The sequence below is a fragment of the Dufourea novaeangliae genome, unplaced genomic scaffold (genome assembly GCF_001272555.1).
Source record: "Dufourea novaeangliae isolate 0120121106 unplaced genomic scaffold, ASM127255v1 scaffold48, whole genome shotgun sequence".
Taxonomy (NCBI): domain Eukaryota; kingdom Metazoa; phylum Arthropoda; class Insecta; order Hymenoptera; family Halictidae; genus Dufourea; species Dufourea novaeangliae.
This window is the reverse complement of record NW_015373938.1, coordinates 1,030,407-1,051,729: the sequence shown is the minus strand read 5'-3', so window position 1 is coordinate 1,051,729 and position 21,323 is coordinate 1,030,407. Positions and strand designations below refer to the sequence as shown.

At 39.5% G+C, this 21,323-nt stretch overlaps 1 protein-coding gene across 1 annotated transcript in view; it reads right to left on the bottom strand.

Moving 5' to 3' along the window:
- Positions 1 to 21,323, bottom strand: part of LOC107185575 (protein rhomboid-like) — a 175,573-nt gene that overhangs the window by 28,264 nt on the left and 125,986 nt on the right. The window contains exon 3 of the mRNA XM_015573285.1: positions 5,021 to 5,163. Coding sequence (XP_015428771.1) covers positions 5,021 to 5,163 — 143 coding nt within the window. The remainder of the gene's footprint in view (positions 1 to 5,020; positions 5,164 to 21,323) is intronic.

The window sequence follows — 21,323 nt, the reverse complement described above, 5'->3', positions numbered from 1 at the left end:
TTGTAATTCCTCGAAAGGGGTGGTTCCTCGATTGAGTGAGCTAAAAATTTTTAGCATTTTTTTTTCGCTAACGAAACAATTGTTTCAAGGAATCATCAATTTTAAGGGCGTACACCAATTGTGGGACACCTTGTATAGTGAAGAGTATTTAACCCTTAGAGTTCGAACCGTCGAAGACAGCGATTGGGTCAATCGTGACCTATGGCAACATCTCGAAATATTCGTTTCATTGATTTATAACAAATTTAGTAACTGTGCCTACCGATGGGTCATCGGTGACTCGGTCACAGAAACGCAGGGGGTTGATGTGATTTTTATGGGATTTTTTATTTATACGACGTTTAATAGAATCTTTACTAAACTAGATAAACTTCTGTTTAATTCCAGTTATAATTAGTACAAATTAATCTGTAAAAATCTGTATTTGCCTGCACATTCGTAGTCTAGGGTCTAGAATGTCGACTGTCTTGTAACGTTTGAATTTTACAGATGATTTTATGCAAACTGCTATTATACACTTTAACTCCATCAATTGAAATAAAGATGGCATTTATGAAAATGAAAAATGTATTTATTTTTGATAAAATATTTACTTCACAGTGTACCAGACAAATCAAATTCAATAAAGTGGTACTTGCTGTAAAATGGCCATTACAAGCATTTCTCTTGCAAAATAATTTCTATTTAAAAAAAAATTTGTTTATCATTTTTTACCTTAGTCAGTAACCTAACGTTTTGAAGAAAAAAAAACATCATTGAGGCACCCTGTATATTATTCTATACAGTCTGCAATCAGGTGAAACTGACAGGTGCTACATTATAAACCAGGATAACAAGATTCTACATTAATTAATACAGAGAAAAAACTATCGACATAAAAAAAATATTCTCTACAATTGCAAGACGTCTCCTTTTACTCCCCACAAACCAAAACAATAATTTCTTTTTTTAAATTCATGAGTTTCAGTTACTTTTAGAATTGCCACACAAGAATCCCCCCTTTGAGGGCACAGAGATCGTCGGAATCATCGATCGAGGGAGCAAGAGGATATACGCGTCTCGCATTAATAACCGGCATACTGCAGTATATACCTTTCGGCAACAAGAAAACTGCTCTCAGGGAAGACCGATAGCTGGCTTGGATAGGTCAATTGGATGGAACAAAGGGAAAGAAGAAAGGAAAACGGGGATAGTGGAGGGCAAGGTGGAAGAAGGCGCGCACGGGTCTATGGGAAAACGTCGGGTCACTCTTATCACCGTTTCCATACGCACGTAGGGAAAATGGTCGCCTTATCTGGCGTTTCCATGAATAATTTAGAGAGCTTCGCTGCTGAAAACTTCTCTGCCTGGCCGCCTCCCCTACGGTTCTATCGTATCCCAGCCTTTCTGCCCACCTCCTATATCGTCCGTGGATAGAGGGAATGGTTCCCTCTCATCCAAAGGTGGCGAAGAAGAAAGAGGATGAAGAAAGAAAAAGAAGTTCGGAAGAGAAGTCGCGAAGATCGGCGACGCTTCTTGAACGAGATAGGGTTAAAAGTTCGTTCCTACCGGGGCTCTTTTCTTTTCTTTTTAAAATCAGGGATTCTTGCGGGAAATGAGACACGAATGGATGAAACAAAAAATTGTCGTATGACGACTGCCTCTGTACCTTTTCGTTTGATGGTTCGTAAAGATGACGATGCAACCCGTGATAGGGGATCACTAGAATTGTTACATAATCTACTGTACAAAGTTACCGAAATAATGAACTAATTCTGTATAAAGTTATCAAAACAGTGGCGTTATCTTACATAGTGTTACCAAAATGGTGGCGTAATCTATTATCCGAACTTTCTAATATCCTAAACTTCCACTATCCGAATCGTCCACTGTCCCTAGGTTCCACTCTCCCTAAGATTCACTGTCCCAAGGTTCCACTGTCCCAAGATTTCACTGTCCCAAGGCTCCACTCTCCCAAGTTTCCACTGTGCCAAAGCTTCACTGTCCCAAGGTTCCACGGTCCCTAGATTGCACTGTCCCTAGGGTCCAGTGTCTCAAGGTTCCACCGTTCCAAGGCTCCACTGTCCCTAGATTCCACTGTCCCAAGATTCCACTGTCCCATTATTCCACTGTCCCTAGGTTCCACTCTCCCGAAGACTCACTGTCCCAAGGTTCCACTCTCCCAAGTTTCCGCTGTGCCAAAGCTTCACGGTCCCTAGGATCCAGTGTCTCAAGGTTCCACCGTGCCAAGGCTCCACTGTCCCTAGATTCCACTGTACCAAGATTCCACTGTACCAAAATTCCACTGTCCCTAGGTTCCACTCTCCCTAAGACTCACTGTCCCAAGGTTCCACTGCCCGAAGATTCCACTAACCCAAGGCTCCACTCTCCCAAGTTTCCACTGTGCCAAAGCTTCACAGTACCAAGGTTCCACTGTCCCAAGGTTCCACTGCCCGAAGATTCCACTAACCCAAGGCTCCACTCTCCCAAGTTTCCACTGTGCCAAAGCTTCACAGTACCAAGGTTCCACTGTTCCAAGGCACCACGGTCCCTAGATTGCACTATCCCTAGGATCCAGTGTCTCAAGGTTCCACCGTGCCAAGGCTCCACTGTCCCATTATTCCACTGTCCCTAGGTTCCACTCTCCCTAAGACTCACTGTCCCAAGGTTCCACTGCCCCAAGATTCCACTAACCCAAGGCTCCACTAACCCAAGGCTCCACTCTCCCAAGTTTCCACTGTGCCAAAGCTTCACAGTACCAAGGTTCCACTGTTCCAAGGCACCACGGTCCCTAGATTGCACTATCCCTAGGATCCAGTGTCTCAAGGTTCCACCGTGCCAAGGCTCTACTGTCCCTAGATTCCACTGTCCCAAGGTTCCACTGTCCCATCATTCCACTGTCCCTAGGTTCCACTCTCCCTAAGACTCACTGTCCCAAGGTTCCACTGTCCCAAGGTTCCACTGTCCCAAGATTCCACTGTCCCAAGGCTCCACTGTCCCAAGGTTCCACTAAACCAAGGTTCTACTATCCGAAAGTTCCACTATCCGAACATTCTAATATTCGAACCTTCCACTATCTAAACGTTCCACTATCTGAACATTTTTCTATCCTACACCATATACATTTCCATATCATTCGACATTTCCGTTTTGTTCCATGTTCGAGAACACAATAGGTGAAGCAAGGGCAAGCAAGATGGTTCGTTACGCGAACAATAGCTGGCTGCAGGGGTGGATGGTGGGTAGAAGAAAACGTATTTTCCGGCATGGGACCAGGACGCGTGCCAGCACATTTACGTAATTCCGTTCGAGTCGCGGAACGACGACGCTTGAATTTGATTCGCGTCGGACCTCGAGGGTGGAAGTTGCAACGCGGTTCACAGGTGGGGAGGGAACGACGGACCGCGAAATTATCGTCAAGGATTAACGCGGGAGGAGCTGCGTCGCGGTGCATTCGTGCCCGTTAGGCCGGCCAATCGAGAAAAGTGGTCGGCGAAATCGTGTGCAATCTGTCACATGTGGGTACGTTTCTCTTTTTTTTTTTCTGCGCCACGCGGCTGGAATTTTAATCGAGGAAGTTTCTTTGCCTGGCGTCCACACAGCCGCCATTTCAGGAAAATGGCGGATGCTTCATTATTGTCCACGGCTTAATTGGAATTTCCGATTATTTTACACTTACTATTAAAACAATAATTTAATAGTAAAGGAAAAAATATTTTTTATTCTTTTTTTAGTTTTTTAATTTCTTCCGATTCTTTTATTATTTTATTTTTTCATCTATTTTCTTTTTTAAGATTGTGATTGCCAATACTTGTGGTGTTGTTAATAGTTTGTTTGGTTGTATGTAAATCGGATACTTTGGTAACTTTGTTATAGTGATAGCCAACGCAATTAATTTGATATTGTCATTTTGTTTTAGTGTATGGACGGCTCAATTTTTGATCGAAGAATATGATGAAATTCTAAAAATTCCGCAAATGAAAATTTTCCAAGAAAATCTTATGTATTTAATATATTATAAAAATTTAGTTCTTCTTCAATTAATTGTTCGTTTTATCGTTAATTATAAATTTATTTTGAATAAAATATACTTTTCAAAAAAATCGGCACAATCACAATATATAGAAAATTGTTTACCGTCAAAGAAAAGTAATCGATGGTTCGATCGTTCGGAACGCGTGTTTGATTCGAAACTTTTTTATGATTGCCTCATAAATATCAATTTTCCCGTATTTCCGTAATCACTGCGAAATTTCATATCACCGCCAGTTGTGACAAATACGTGGATGTAATATTGAAAAAAAGAGTATGAACGGTGCAACTATAAAGCTGTTAAAAATAAAACCCTGTCACAGATCACGGTATAAATGTTAAATTCCGTTTTATCGAGACACGGTGATTACAACTGTAAATGGATAATAATCGTTCTACACGAAAAATATTTATAAATTCGCTTGAAAATTGCTGTTGCAAACGTACAGAACGCAATGAAATAAAAATGACTAGAAAACTTAAATACGATGTTATTCTATTTTTAATATAATAAAACAAGAGATACAAATATTTCTTTTCATTCGATTTCTATTGTGTCGAATTATGAGACAATAATAATTTCTATTGCATCTAACTTTCAAGAACCATAAAATATTTCTTTCATTATTTCTGTTACTTTTAAATAATACATTTTTTTTTAAACTGCGCATGTTACAGATTTATAGCAAATTTTAACACTCGAAATGCAGTAAAAAAAAGACTGATAAAATTAAACGATATTCATGTATCATTATCAACATAATAAGAAATAATAAATTTCTATCTAACTTTTTCCACTTAACTTTATTTCACAAATAAACCACAGTTTTTCGATTATATGTATATTACCTTTTAGATTATAGATTAACTGAGACTATGAGTTATGTACACGTTCAAGTTTGTCAAGTGGTCGTAATCTACTTGCAAAATTAATTTAAACGTTCGTTGCTCGTAATTAACTAAGAACGTTAACAATTGCACCATTGGACGTTGATGAATTGCTACTCACCCAGCGTGAAGGAACATGTAGAACGCGAACCTCCAGAGCTCGAGACGTTTGTCCGGTCTGTAAATGAAGACACTATCGATTGGTACCGGGCCCGAAGGATTCACCTCCCCCATCGCCACCGTGTAATATGTGAAGAAACCCAGCTGGAAAAAGGAAATAAACACGGATCACCGATAGAACCTCTCTCTGCAACGAAAACAAATATTTAACGTCCCTTAATTACATACACACAAACACAAACACACAAAACGAAACAATATTAAGGTGAGTATCCACTTGTTGTGTATCATCGTATCGTATCACCATACGATACATTTTCATAGCACTGATGCAATGCTTGCCTATCCACATTGATACACAACTGAAGATATAATACAACGATACGCAACAAGTGGATACGTAACTTTAGGCACCGAAAAAAAAGATCGTGTGGTTTTCTGGTCACTCTAAATTTAAAGGCATTATTATTTAACACAGACAAAACGAAACAATATTAAGGTGAGTATCCACTTGTTGTGTATCATCGTATCGTATCACCATACGATATATTTTCATAGCAACGATGCAATGCTTACCTATCCACATTGATACACAACGGAGATATGATACAACGATACGCAACAAGTGGATACGTACCTTTAGGCACCGAAAAAAAAGGATCGTGTGGTTTTCTGGTCACTGTAAATTTAAAGGGCATTATTATTTAAAACGTGGTAGGCACTCTTCGTTCCATCATACTGTGATCACAACATTTGTCCTGTAATTTTGAGAAATGAATAGTATTCGAATGAAATTATTTGAATTTAAAAAAATTATTGAAAATACAGAAATGTGTGTTTTTGATAGAGAATTTCCCCAGGAATCGATTGGTGATACTCACATTTCATGGAAAGTTTACTTTTTTTTTGAAATGTCAACTAAAGAAAGTAGCATTTCGAAAAATCAATTTTTCTGATTTTTTGTCCCATTTTTCTGCAATACAACGAAATGAAACGAATCTTGTTGAATTTTACAGTTGAAATGATGTTTTACAGTAAAAACTTGTTTCGATTAAACGAAATGCAAATGGATATTTTTTAAGGTATGTACTCTGTAATTTGTATATTTTTCACGCGAAGTAAAAAGGAAGATTAATGTCTTTCATTAAGAATATTATTAAAATCTTATTTTTAATTTAATTCGACACATTTGTGCATTATATACGAAGTCCTGATCTGTGGTTATCGCAGATTCGTTTGAAATAAATTTACAAAAAATAATTGTATATAATACATAAAATATATATAAATAATTATATATGTTAAAATTAGTTACTTTTATGTAAAATGAAGCTGTTGACCTGGCAAAAACACTTTTCGTAAATTTCGGAGGCACACCAAACCCAGCAACCGTTATAGACACACAAATGCGAATTAGCAGCGACGCGCACTTTCGATGTCGCCCCTTCGAAGACTGAAACGTAAATGACCCTCGGTCCCTCACTACCTGAGACTGAACAAAATATTGGCCTACCATGTCAAAGATATTTATTAGTCTTAAATAATTCAATTGTTAATAATTAGTTTCATTACTTTACTGATATTGAGATTTGGTTTATCTTTAAAGGTTTTATTTATATATTATAATAAAAGTTATTTTAGTTGACTGGGTTATTTATGGAATAAATTACTAATAAACAGTATCGATATACTACAAAGTTTATTCTGCACAGAATATTCATGTACCGTTTACCTTGATGTGGCATTTTTAGTAAACAATTAAATTCGGTTTGTGAAGAGGTTAAAATTTGTGCTTTACTATTTTGTAAATAAAACTAGAAATGTTTCGTTAATATATTACAATTTATAATTTATTTTTAGTTGTATTAAAATTTATGGTAAACAAGCTCTTTTCAAAATGGCATCTTGACAATTAGAGGCCTCGTTAACAGAAATTAAAAGATTAAATGGTGTCACGTGGTTGAACGTAATTGCGTTAATTGTAAGAAAATTATAATTATTTATGTTCTCGGACTTTCTAACATGCTTTGAATACGCTGGGATTGACGTTAAATGAGAAATTTCGTAACGGTTCGTTAGCAATTTACTCAAATTAAAATGAACATCTGCAAAAGTAGAATTTAACATTAAAATTTCAATTCACTGTGCTTTAAAGCTTCGCCGTAGAATTATTACACCTTCCCCATTCGAATTTCATGCATTCTATAACGCGTATGAATGTATGAGGCACAATAATATTAAAACTTTAACGACGGTTGATTAAAGGTTCAGTTCCGTTTCGGTCATTTTTCAGATCCATGATAACAGGAACGGCGTTCGTTATTATTTCTCGTTATCGAAGCGATTAATTTCCATAAAATTATACGGTCTAGGCCCGCCCCCTGTTGCTAATAAAAATCGATATACGGTTGGAAACTTATAACTGTGAGTTCTTTTAATATTGGTGGTATTGAAGAACGATCAATATTAAAATACATAAAATATATAGAAATGGACAGACGAAAAATATAAAAATTAAGAAATTTAGATGGAATAGATCATTTTAGTTTCTAAAAGATCCATTGTTAGAACTCGATACTGTATACGAAAGCAATACCTCGTTACAAGGCCTCCTGTCGAGATCAGTGACGAGCCTATAGCGAAGCATCGCTGTAATTATTACAACAACCTTATGGGAAGATTCTGACTAATATTTATATCGATTTTACATTAAATGTAACTCGAAATTTACCACAAAACTCATACGTTTAGATTAAAAACGATGAAAAAATCGATTCGTGTAGCCAGAATTGTCCAATTGGCAGAATTTTGGAATCAAAACTGTCCCCGTCGAATTAGTACCATTTTCACAGTACAATGTCAAAAGGTGAAAGTCTATCGTTGGGTTGGATTTTCGAGTCAAGGCGGCAGGCGTGAACGTTATATGGAACGCTAGTGACAGACGGCATGGTAGGGACGTTTATTACGTCATAATGATCCAGACCGCTGGGTTTCACAGTGAATGTAAGTGACGGGGGGTTGGGGGATGAGAGAGGTGAGGAGGTTGCGCGGTGTGCGTGCAGCATTACGACAGTGGTTGAGCGCGAATGGTCAATATAAATCAGGCTTTGTAATATCGTGTCGACGCCGAGCGTAGCGGCGACGCTTAGGCATATTGTTTCCGCGAAAGCAGTGAAACCGCGATATTCCATTGCAATAAACGTGGGGGAAAAAAACTTTCATCGACAAACCGATCTCCACACGGAGAATTTTCGTGGATTATTAACGCTACCAATGATCGGTTAGTTTCCAACTAACTTTCACTAGTGGTCAGCTGTCTCTGTCAAAAGTTAACAAAAACATGATTTTTTCTGCGTATGTAAAAAAAAAAGTTCAGTAATTTTGAACATCTGAGAAGTACCAGTTGACACTCAAGGATGGAGTTAAAATTATGGGGAAGTTGTCGAATAGCAGTTTCCTCTTGGATTTTAATAACCTTCGAATATGATGTCAAGGTCATCATTCTGAACAGTTTCTTCCGATACGTACAATGACAACATATTTGGAGGTCATTGAAATCCACGTGTAGGCTGCTTTTTGAAAAATTTATTAAAATTATTATCTAATCAACGCTCTACTCGATGTCGGGTTACTTCTGACCCGTCCTTGCATTTTCAACCCGATGCCAAGAAATACACTGTAAACTCTAACAAATGAAGAAATCACTTCAGGAATATCAAAGTAACATTTCATTTACATTATTAATATATAAACAAAATGATAAAAGAAATACAAATGTTTTTCAAAAATAATCTACTTTAGTAAACATGTACGACGAGGACTATGAACATTAGGCATCTGAAGTATCTACATATAAAAATGTCGGTGTGAGTCAATATTGACCCCGGCACAGGTTTCCACGTGGTTCTTCCAAGGCTTAAGTAGCCGTTCATTAATATATCGGTACAGAATCCTATAATTTCTTCATATCTTGAATCATTTGGTTATTCGAAAAATGGCATCTAATTAGGCTCCCCGTTCTTCCATTGGTCGTTCACCGAGCGATGACGTCACAGTCGACCAATTGCAAATCAGAATACAATAAAGAGACAGCTTCCGACTACACATACGGCGGTGTGCCACGAATCGAGAATCTAACGAGCCACGAGAACAACCGCTGACGAATCCCTGTTTACGACGGCTCCTTCGAAACCTCCGTGTTCCAGGGACCGCTTAATTCCTTAGTGCCCGCGACGACGCCCAATTACAGATAATATCCCCGCGTAATTAGGAAATAGTGGGCATTAGCTAACTTATCACCGACATTTCGTTATTATCCGTAATTCCGTCTCTCTTTGCCCCCGTCTTTGCTAGGTTCGAGGGTTGTATCTTTCAATTAAGCCCCTTTAATTGCGAGTATGCCTGCAAACCAGCCAAAAGTCCTTTAATTCCGACGCAAGGTTAGAGGGGCGAGCGCGTGACTCACGCGCGCGCGTTCCTTTGTGCTAATGGAACAGAGAAATTCGCGGGGCCACACACACACACATATTCGACTAACAAGGTGGTCCAAACCGACACTGACTGTCTCGACACATCACGCGACGACGACCTGTTCGTCAGCGTTCGAAGACACGCCAAGAGACAAACCCTAATCCCTCTGACCTGTGTTTACTCCGATTCTCGCTTTACAGAGTCTGACTGAGTTAACGGAAACGATGTAACTACTGGAATGACTTCCTTTAACGGATAATCGTTTCTGGCGATAAACCTCTACAAGTATAATAGATCAAAAACCTTCAGAAATGATAGCAAACTTTGTACAGGTGACGCTTCTTGGCACAGTGCTTGGGTGCCTAAAAATTGCCGCGATATAACTTTCTGTTACAGTAAATAATCGATGAGTGTTCGAAGGCCCCTCGGCAGTGAACATTAAATATTTCATAAACTAATGGCCATATAATTGACACTGAACCTCCACAATCTACTTCAAACACTCCTGCCGCCCAGAGATGTTCTCTTGCTAATGTGCCACCCTATAAACGCGTCTCCCGTCCTGTTTTTGAACCGTAACGGGTTGGTGGGCACCCAGAAATGAAGAAAAAGGCTCAACGGTGCAGAATAGTGAAGAAAATAATCGTACGACGACGATGAAGAAGGAGGAATGTACGGTGAACGTTCAAAGACAGGTAGCTGCGGGAGGGCAAAGGAAGAGTTCAGCGATTCAGCGAACCGTTCTGTAAATACAGAGCAAGTAACTTCCTTGGATGGGTGGAATCGAAGTAGAGGGCTGAAAAATGGGTGGAAGACGCGATTGGAACGGAGGGTAATGAGGGAATAAGGTGAAAAAGGAGGATCGTAGGGTCTGTTGACTGGGATCTCGTCTTCTGGAGGGGGAGACGAGGTCTACCTGGGAACACAGAGAAATGCAAATGATTGGCGACTGACTTAATATGCGGGGAGGATGGTCTAGTTCGTGCATCGATGGAGCAAATAAAAAGACGAGGTAGATATCTCTCTTGTCGATGGCTCGAGGGTTTCTGGGACAGTACACGCTTATGTGGGCCCGTATGCATTATTATACGGGGAGACCCGTTGTAAGAGCCGTCGTGGCAATCGTCGGCGGTTCAAGGAATGAATAAACACGCGTGTATATTCCCGGTAGTCGATAATACGTCTTCGCTGAACACACGAGTTGTCCTATAGTTACCTACCCGACGGACGACAACGACGATTGAACATTGCCCACCACACGTTTTATCATTGTTCCTATTTAACGGTCCAAATCAGTGAATTTTCAATTTGACGGTAAAATGAAATACATTTATCCCTCTAATGTGTAAGGTTCGGGTCATATGCGACCCAAGTAATAGTTTCTCTCGTGCTGTACCTTGTTTTATTTTTTATCATTTTTAAAAATATTTTCAATTATATGTTATACAGGGTGTAGGAAAAATATTGCAGGACTCGGAAATGGGAGACTCGTCAGATACTTTGAAACAAGTTTTTCCTTTGCAAAAATGTTATATGAAACTTCATTAACGAGATATTAACGAAAAACCCTGACCAATCGGGGTGCGAGTCTGCCGGCCGAGTTCTCGCGGTAACGTTGGCTACCAATCGCAGCACGTAAACAAAAGCTGATCAGTTACAAGCTCCAAAAAAATTTTCAGAGAATTTTTTTAAGGTTATTTGATGGTTATAGTATAGTATAGTATAGGAAAACAAGGGAAATCCGTTCCTTAATAATTTTATCTCCGTTCCTTAATGAATTTCTATGACTTAATCTAATCATCAGCTGTTTCAATAAACAATTCACGTGTTTCTCTCTTATATTAATTTACTGAAAATCCAAAACTCACGAGCTTCAATAATATCCTCCCAACGCACTACCCGCCATCTTGAAAAGCAGAAAATGGCGGTAACAAGCTCCCAATTCAAACAACTTTACTAGTCAAACAAACCGCAAATTGCATATCGATCGTCTTAATAATCCAGTCTCTCCCTTTGTCTCAGTAGTATTTTTTTTAAGTTTCCCAAGTCGAATCAGTTCGAGAAAACTGTAAACGAGATGTAAAGTTAACGCTAATTTATTATCCAGTCGGCTGAGAATTGAACGAATCGAAACGAGGCAGAGGCGAGCACTGGTATAAAAAAAGGAAACAGGTTGCAATAATGATGAAAGGTAAGGGAAAAGGGAGAGAATTAATTAATTACGAGGCTCACGCGGCCCGTACCGGATCGAGAAAGAACCAACGTCCGGGATTAACGTCGGAACTCGAAATTCACGGGGAGAAATGAAGTTTCTTAGGACGTTCTTTGCCTGTCTCCGTAGCGATAGCGCGATATCACTGGCGTCTGTTTCGTGCAGGTGAAATTTTGCTTCTAATTAAAGGGGATTGTAAACGAACCACCCAGTTGAAGAAAAGCTCGACATTTCGAGGCTTGGAGTGTGGATTTAATGGATTTACAGTGTGCAGGATTGACTAAAATTCAGTATAGTTCATTAATGTGGAAAGTAATTAAGGAACAGTGTCAACGAAAAAATCAACTAACAATCATTTTCCCGGTAAAATGCATAATAACAATTGTATTGATTTTTTTAGGCAATTTTTTAATATGGTATAAGATTACCTTGGGCTGAACGTAAGTATCGCGAAAAGGAGGAGAACTCTGTTTCTTGACAAACCTGTATAATTCCCGCATAAATGGAGTTATGATTTTTCTTTAATTTTTCAATCTGATTAACAATTAAATGGAGTAAATATAGACCAAAAAACTATATAAACGTATATTCTGTTTCTATGTAGATGTTTTTCTCTGTATTGACTACCATAAAGTAATATTTTTATAATAATATATTGATGTTAAATGTATCAAAGAATGCATACTTTCTATATAGTTTAATATTGGTGTTCCACCGAAATAAAAAAATACACCTGTCGAATGTCCTCTCGTAATAATAGTCGTAACTGTCCTTCAACTTCGGACGCCATTTTCATCGAATGAATAGGGCGAAAAAACATACTGAATTTGAAATGCCGACTAGTCACCATCCTCCTCAATCTTGTAACAATCTTTCTCAATTATAAATTGTAAATTGTATTGATTCATTTGTTCAATTTGTTTTTTAAATCTATAACAAATAATTGTAAAAATAGCATAAAAACGTCTAAAAGATTCAGAAACTTTGCGCGAACAAAAATATAATTTGAAGCATGTATTACAATTAAAATTTCACACCCTATATTTTGTCCCTCTATTACACCTTGCAACTCAACAAAAAGAAAAGGGATTTACTTTCATTAAGTAAATAAGCAACTTCCATTACATTAAAATCGTTAATTCGAGCCAGCCTTGAGCTTCTTTGAAGAATAGGTACCATTAATTACAAGATTACGTGCTTCATAAACAAGATTATAGGACAAGATTGAAGCATATTAAATCACTGGTGCCCGTAACAAGTTACCTGTCACGAAAAAGAAACGACTGGAAAACACGAAGCTGGTGGCAGCACAAGATGGGGGGGGGGGGGGAAAAAGGGGGGGGGGGGGGGGTCAACGAGTAGCGGAGCAAAAGAAGAATGAAAAGCCTCTGCGAGAACATGAGTACCGGCCCTTATTAAGGTCCATTAGCCAGTGTTTTGTGTAATTGCTTCATTTCTTTTCCACGGGGCCGCAGCCAACCCCCCGTCACTCAGAAGACTATTCAGAGGGTTCTAGGATTGAACAGCGCAGCCAGATTCCGGGACGACACGACGCCCTCGTAAAAATTGTTCTTTTTTTACCAACCTTTTCTTGACAATAACGACGAGGATTGTTCCTGGACTCATATGAAACCAGGTTGCATACGCGTAAACGTGACTTGCAGGTCCTAATTGCCAAAGGAAAGCTTCAAAATTTGGGTCATGTGACGTCACATTATAATTACGAATTTTACATAAGTTTTAAATTGATAAATAGTGGTCGATTTATCATTCATAACCTCAAAGTGAGCAAGATGGCGGTCGTGGCGGGGTCCAAGTGCCTGCCCAGAACCTACTACCACCTAGACACCTAGGACCTTTTGTGGAAGGCAGAGAAACGCTGGATGAATTCCCATCTTAGGAATGATATTTTCCAAAATAGTCTCAACAAACAAAAATTGCCAAACATGCAAACGTAAGGGTGTAGAAGGAAGAACCAATTCGAATCTTCAAGTCTGAAATCACAAAATATCGTACATAACCTCAACGTGAGCAACATGGCGGGGTCCAAGTGCATACCCACAACCTACTACCACTTAATAGACACCTTGGACCTTTTGTGAGAGGCAGAGAAACGCTGGATAAAATCCCATCGTAGGAATGATATTTTCCAAAATAGTCTCAACAAACAAAAATTGCCAAACATGCAAACGTAAGGGTGTAGAAGGAAGAACCAATTCGAATCTTCAAGTCTGAAATCACAAAATATCGTACATAACCTCAACGTGAGCAACATGGCGGGGTCCAAGTGCATACCCACAACCTACTACCACTTAATAGACACCTTGGACCTTTTGTGAGAGGCAGAGAAACGCTGGATAAAATCCCATCGTAGGAATGATATTTTCCAAAATAGTCTCAACAAACAAAAATTGCCAAACATGCAAACGTAAGGGTGTAGAAGGAAGAACCAATTCGAATCTTCAAGTCTGAAATCACAAAATATCGTACATAACCTCAACGTGAGCAACATGGCGGGGTCCAAGTGCATACCCAGAACCTACTACCACTTAATAGACACCTAGGACCTTTTGTGGGAGGCAGAGAAACGCTGGATAAAATCCCATCGTAGGAATGATATTTTCCAAAATAGTCTCAACAAACAAAAATTGCCAAACATGCAAACGTAAGGGTGTAGAAGGAAGAACCAATTCGAATCTTCAAGTCTGAAATCACAAAATATCGTACATAACCTCAACGTGAGCAACATGGCGGGGTCCAAGTGCATACCCAGAACCTACTACCACTTAATAGACACCTAGGACCTTTTGTGGAAGTCAGAGAAATGCTGGGGTAAAATTCCATCGCTGGAATAATATTCCCCGGTTCCCATCGATCCTGGCGATATATTTCAAGCTGGGTCTCCGGGGTTTCGCCTTCGTCAGCGTGCATCGGGGGGCGCGGATGTGGGGGTATTAGCAGGATTTATGCATTTATAGGATCGCCCGCGCGAGCGCCAGCCCGATGGATGCGGCCTGAGGAGCGGGCTCACGCGCCGGTGTGTCCGGGGGAATATCTCGATAATCGTCGCCGTGTAATCGCGTTTGCTCTCGAACCGACGATTTATGACCGGTCACGTCACTGCCAACCGTACGTGTCTACCTTTGCTCGCTGATTAATGCTGCCGGACTCCGCCGCGGAAATAATGTACAGATTTCCGGGCGACGAAAACGGGCGGAGCCCCTCCGCGGTCCACTCGATTAACCGACAGTTTTTCATTAAAAAAAGTAGTACCTACACCCGAGTCCACACTATACAGGGTGTCTCATTTGAGTGTGAACCCCTGAATATCTTTTTCAATTGTCAAAATGCAAAAAATGTATAATACTTAATTTGAATTGTATCGAGTGGTCAGTATCCTAGAGGCGTTGGTTTTTCAAATATTGCTTTTTCTAGAAGCTTTCAAGGTCATCTGAAGGTCATATCACAGTACGTATCTGACTGTACTTTTTCATGAACTACGCGACGCAATAGGAAGCAAATGTGTACTTATTTTTTACAAAGAAAACATTGATGACCTGGAAAACTTCGAGAAAACACAACGCTTGAAAAGAAAACAACGCCTGCAGGATACCAATCATTTAGTACCATTTAAGTTACGTATAAAACATATTCTGCGTTCTCACAATTAGAAAGATATTCGGAGAGTCACGCTTAAACGAGACACTTTTACGAAATGAGGTTATATAGCAAAGTTATGCTTGTGAAAAAGGAGGGAAAGAATGTTATATACCATTAGATTAAATAACATAATTCATTTTAAATAAAAAGTGTCTATTCCCGTATTAAGTACAGTAAAGACTGGATGAGAGTTGGATAGGAAGTTCCTCGTGAAAGTTTCTACTTCGTCCCCACCACTGGGGAGAGGAGGCCATGGAACGTGTCAAACCTATAATTTATTGCCCCACCCCCCGGTGTTTGTTGCCGAGGGTCAAGTTTTAGGCAAACAATAGTTTTGTGAGGTGTTGAAACGATTCGTGGTGCACCATAAAAGTTTCGAAGCGAACTCGAGTTTCAAACTCTCATTGAATCTTTACTGTATTTACATTTCGATAGTTTCACCATGAACCAGAAAAAAAATGATCAAGAAAAGAATCATAAATGTTTGATGATCTTAACAATTATACCGTCTAATTATCTCATGCAATGGACGATCTATTGTACATCACAAAAAAGAATAACGTCGATCGTTACGGAATTTAATTCTCCGATGATTCCTTTTTTCGTCCGGATAAGTAAACAAATACCCTGGCTAGAGACAAATAACCAAGGAGGTACCATTCCATCGTGAAATTCGGACCACGTGGTCCTCAGATTATTCCCGAGCACCTCCGATTCATCTCGTCGAGTGTGAACGTCATCGCCGTTGTCGACGTCGTCGGTTGGACGCCAGGCAAAAAGCCTCTTTCACGCTCCGGGATTCCCGCGCCATCTTTCCCGGCTCAGCTGGTTTTTGCAAACCGGCCGCGCCGGTGTGGTGAACGGATGAAGTTCGATAATGCGAGAACTTCCGGAGCTAAGCGTGTATAACAGTGAGGATCCCGTACTTGCGTACCCTTCCAGGGGACTGACGACTGCCATTTGGTTCCTCTGGGCAAGACAATTGGAATGGCAAATTATGGATACGACGGACAAATTAATAGACAGATCTAAATTTATTTATGGCAGAAGTAGGGTATGTGTACCAATTACGGAGGCTTTCAAGTATTTATTAAAAAATACTGCTACATAAATTTCATATTGCGAAAATGAATATCGGTTGCTAAACAATTCCTTTTTATAAAGGAATTTTGTTTAAATAGCAAAAATTAAGTCTTTGTAATATATTAGATTAAACAAAAACAGACGTTTTTGTCTGTATTAGGGACCCCTTTCAGTAGCTGTACATGTATTTCGGTGCCTCCAGTTTCGGAATCTATCCCTGTTTCGATGCCCCGTATTATGGTGTTTTGAATGTCGCTTCTAACCTAGCTTTTGTGAAGTAGGAAACTTTTTTTACATCTTTATTATAGAGGAAACGTTTTTTACTTGGAGCTTGACTCATGTTGTTACAGATTACGTCCTACCTACTTATATACAACGACCTACACGCGCTTCACTTTTGGTTTAACGAAAATGAAGGTTATGGGGTAGACCTACGCTTGGGGGTCCGTATTACGGACAAGACTGAAAATCACGCGGTATTACGGAATTTACTTAAAAATAAAAATTAATAAGTTTGTAGGTGCTGAATTTTTGTTTTAACTACATTGAACCTTTTTAGGATATAATATGCATTTTATACGGTGAAGATGCTGTTCATAATTAATTTATACGAAATAATTCAGTATGCATTTCTTAAAGTTTTGGCTAAGAACATCGATGAAATCACGAAAAGCGTAATACACATATTTTAATAAATACTTAAACCGTTATGACATGTTAAAATTGTCATTTTTTACGTTGAATCTTATTTGTTAATAATTTAATTTAATTAAAAAAATTTTGTTTATGATTATTTATAAATGTATTTCTTTTAAGTGAGGATTTCAATACAGAGGCTCCATAATTGGGACAGGCTTAGTAATTGGTACAGATACCGTAATTGCCTAAAAATTGGTGCAATAAGAACGTTCATCAAGTTCAATGGGAATTTTTTTTTGTTTGGTACCTAGTAGGGCCATCAGATTAGGGTATCCCAATTGAACGAGACAATTGGAATTACAGAGTATGGTGTTGACGGACAAATTAATGGAAAGATCTAGATTTATTTATGGCAGAAGTAATGGCTTAAAAATCAGTGTAATAAGAACGTTCATCAAGTTCAATAGGAGTTTTCGTTTGTTTGGAACCTGGTTGGGCCATTAAGTAAGGCATACCCCATTAAGGGTAAGTTGTCATAACCACGGCTATTCTGTTCCTTCCACGAGAGAATTGGAACTCTAAATTATAGATTCAACAGGCAAATTTATCGATAAACTTCTACCTGCAAGAATTATATGCCTCTATGGCACCCGTTATTGTTTAAACATCAGTACAACAAGACCTTCAATAGGGTGTATCGCGGAGGATATTTCTGATTGAATCTACTTGCCGAAAATTAATTCATAAGAGTTAACATATGCATTAAAATCCGTAGCCTATTTATAAACAATAATGAACAGAAATTTATTAAATTGTTCCACATTTTGTCTGATACTTGTGTAGATCTGAACAATCTACTTTACTGATAAGCATAATTAGAGGATCTAGCGATACAATTTTCCAGTAGAATCGCTACAGTGTTCTGTCCTATCGCGACGACTAAAGAAACTGAGCCAAAAATGCTACTGGTTTAATAAATATACCCGTTTTTTTAACGCAGCAATAAATCGAATTCTTATGTCTACACCCATTTATGAGACCCTAACTATGGGTAATAATCGCTCCAGATGCCAGCCCCAAAGGTTAAACGTTCTTACGACCACCATTATACAGTTGAACCTCTATTATCCGAACTACCAGGGAGACAAATCCATTTTGATAGAAGTCTTTTGATCTAGAACATTGCTCCAGTTGCCAACCCCAAAGATTAAACGTTCTTACGATCACCATTATACAGTTGAACCTCTACTATCCGAACCACCAGGGAGACAAATTCATTTTGATAGAAGTTTTTTGATCTAGAACATTGCTCCAGTTGCCAACCCCAAAGATTAAACGTTCTTACGACCACCATTATACAGTTGAATCTCTACTATCCGAACTACGAGGGAGAAAAATCCATTTTGATAGAAGTTTTTTGATATATAACATTGCTCCAGTTGCCAACCCCAAAGATTAAACGTTCTTACGACCACCATTATACAGTTGAATCTCTACTATCCGAACTACGAGGGAGAAAAATCCATTTTGATAGAAGTTTTTTGATATATAACATTGCTCCAGTTGCCAACCCCAAAGATTAAACGTTCTTACGACCACCATTATACAGTTGAACCTCTACTATCCGAACTACCAGGGAGGCAAATCCATTTTGATAGAAGTCTTTTGATCTAGAACATTGCTCCAGTTGCCAACCCCAAAGATTAAACGTTCTTACGACCACCATTATACAGTTGAACCTCTACTATCCGAACTACCAGGGAGACAAATCCATTTTGATAGAAGTTTTTTGATCCAGAACATTCACAATTGTATATATCAAGAAAAACAGATGAAACAATATCACTTCTGTCCACTCGTTCCCTCTTCCAACAATCTATATTTAGGTGTTTGCAATGATCGACGTTCCACTATGCTCGAATCTCACTGCCAACGAAGTAAGACCCTACGGTTCCGTTCGAACGATCCTCCCAAAAATATTTTCCACAAATATTCCCCAACCTGGTAAATCAGAAATGAATTTCCAAACGGGCCACATCCTTCCATCCTTAAAGAAACGTTTCCCTTTGAGCAATTGAAAATTGAAGGCGCGACAGTACTCCAAGCAGCAGCCAAACGAGATTGCCTTGTTTGCAAATCCACGCCCCGGTTGACATTATTTTCCGACGGGCGGCTGCTGTTGCCGCCCGTCGAACACCGTTTTCTCGTCCACCGCCGTGGCAAATTGAAGATAATCAACGCAGACGCGCCGACAAAAGCGAAGGGACTCCCAGGAATGGGGAACACCGGCCGTGAAAAATACTTTTTCTTCTATCCCCCCTCCACTACCCCAACTGGTTTCACTTCCGTGAGCGACAAGATGTTCCTAGCGCCACGTTTCACACCCCAGGGGGTTGGGCCGACCTTAAAATTCAGTTCAAGCCCGGCGAAATCTAGAAGGAAGCTATCGTCGAGTGCGCAATGTAATGTTGTTAGGTATGCAAATTAAACCATTCAAAGGCCCTGATGAACTTCCGTGAGTCCGGGCTGGCTGGATAAAAAGAAAAGGATATCGAGTCGAGGAGGGTAGAAGGGGGTTGGGGAGCGGAAGTTTTATTCGGCTTTGAACGACAGTCGATTCGGAAGTCTTCCAAGCTGGCGTTGGAGACAAACGACTCTGCTTGGACTTTAAGCGCTTGTAAAAGCAGACAATACTGCCGACATGACTGATAACCATTTATATCTAGAGGTCTGAAGACATGGAGAAAGAGGTCCAAACGTGTTTGGCCTTCTATGAACAGTTGGAATTTAAATAGACGAAGTTGTGTTTGATCTTGGCAAGACGACCAAACTGAAAATGGCGTGTAAACCTTTCAAACTGCTTGTGGAAACGTTTCGAACTTGAATCAGTTCAAAATTCAAATGTTTTAAGGTTCAAATGCTTCAATCTTCAAACGATTCAGACAATTTTATCTTGAAAGTGTTCAGATCTCGAATGGTTCAAGATTCGAACAGTCCATAATTCAAATAGTTCAAACTTCCAACGGTTCGTAATTCAAACAGTTCAATCTTCAAATGGTTCAGGCTTGGATCTGTTCAGCTCTAAAAAGGTTCAAGCTTCAAACTTTCCAGGTCTTAAACTGTTCAGACCTCGAATGGCTCAAAATTCGAGTGATTCATAGTTCAAACAGTTCAATCTTCAAATGGTTCAGGCTTGAATCTGTTCAGCTCTAAAAAGGTTCAAGCTTCAAACTTTTCAGGTCTTAAACTGTTCAGGCCTCGAATGGCTCAAAAATCGAATGATTCATAATTCAAATAGTTCAAACTTCCAACAGTTCATAATTCAAACAGTTCATAATTCAAATGGTTCAGGCTTGAATCTGTTTAGATCGAAAATGGTTCAGACTGGAAATGTTCCAAACATTATACATTTCAAACGTCACCAATGGCCCCATCGACATTCGCCATGTCTTTCTTTCAACTGTCAAGCACCGTCCAGTTAACACGACAACGACCGGCTGGTTTGGCGAGTAACATTCCCCAGTGTCAGTCTGTTCTGATCAAGAATTAGCAGACTATGGTTCTTGCTATGTATGCAAAAAGATTCAATAACTCTGAATATCTAAATGGTATTAATTAACACTCGTATGACGCCAGATGTCGCGTCATAAGTCGTCATAGTGTTAATCCTGGACACGAACGGAACAAATTTTATTCGTCTGCTCCCGTAAAGTTTCGGGACTTCCAGCTAAGGCAGCCACGTGAAACACGTTCTAAAATGTAAAAATTTAGTGTAACTGCGCACGTGGCTTTCGTCCTGCAAAAATATTAGGCAACGGGTATTCCGAGCAACGTGCAACACCGAACGTGAAACGGCGTTCCCATAATGTCCTACACGAGCGCTCTCGCCGATGGATTATCCGGACTGTTGCAATAATTTTCGCGCGGCTTAGGCTCGAGAACCGTGGCGCGGCCAGGGTTGTTTATTGTGAACCAACGAATATTCAGAATTTGTTCTTTCGCCGTGTGAACACGGGCCCCGCCGACACGGTGAATCAACACACCATCGGCGAATCGACGAGCTGGGATATATATTTTTGCCGCGGAAATCCGCTACAAGCGATCCGTACTGATCCATTTAGTCGCGCCGATCATTTGTTATTAGGTCCGATCCCACTTTTATTCGTGGATTTACCTTCAAGCTTGCTTTTTTTTATAGATTTAGGGGTCAGCTCGTTGTTCTTGTCGTTAGTGTTCGAGG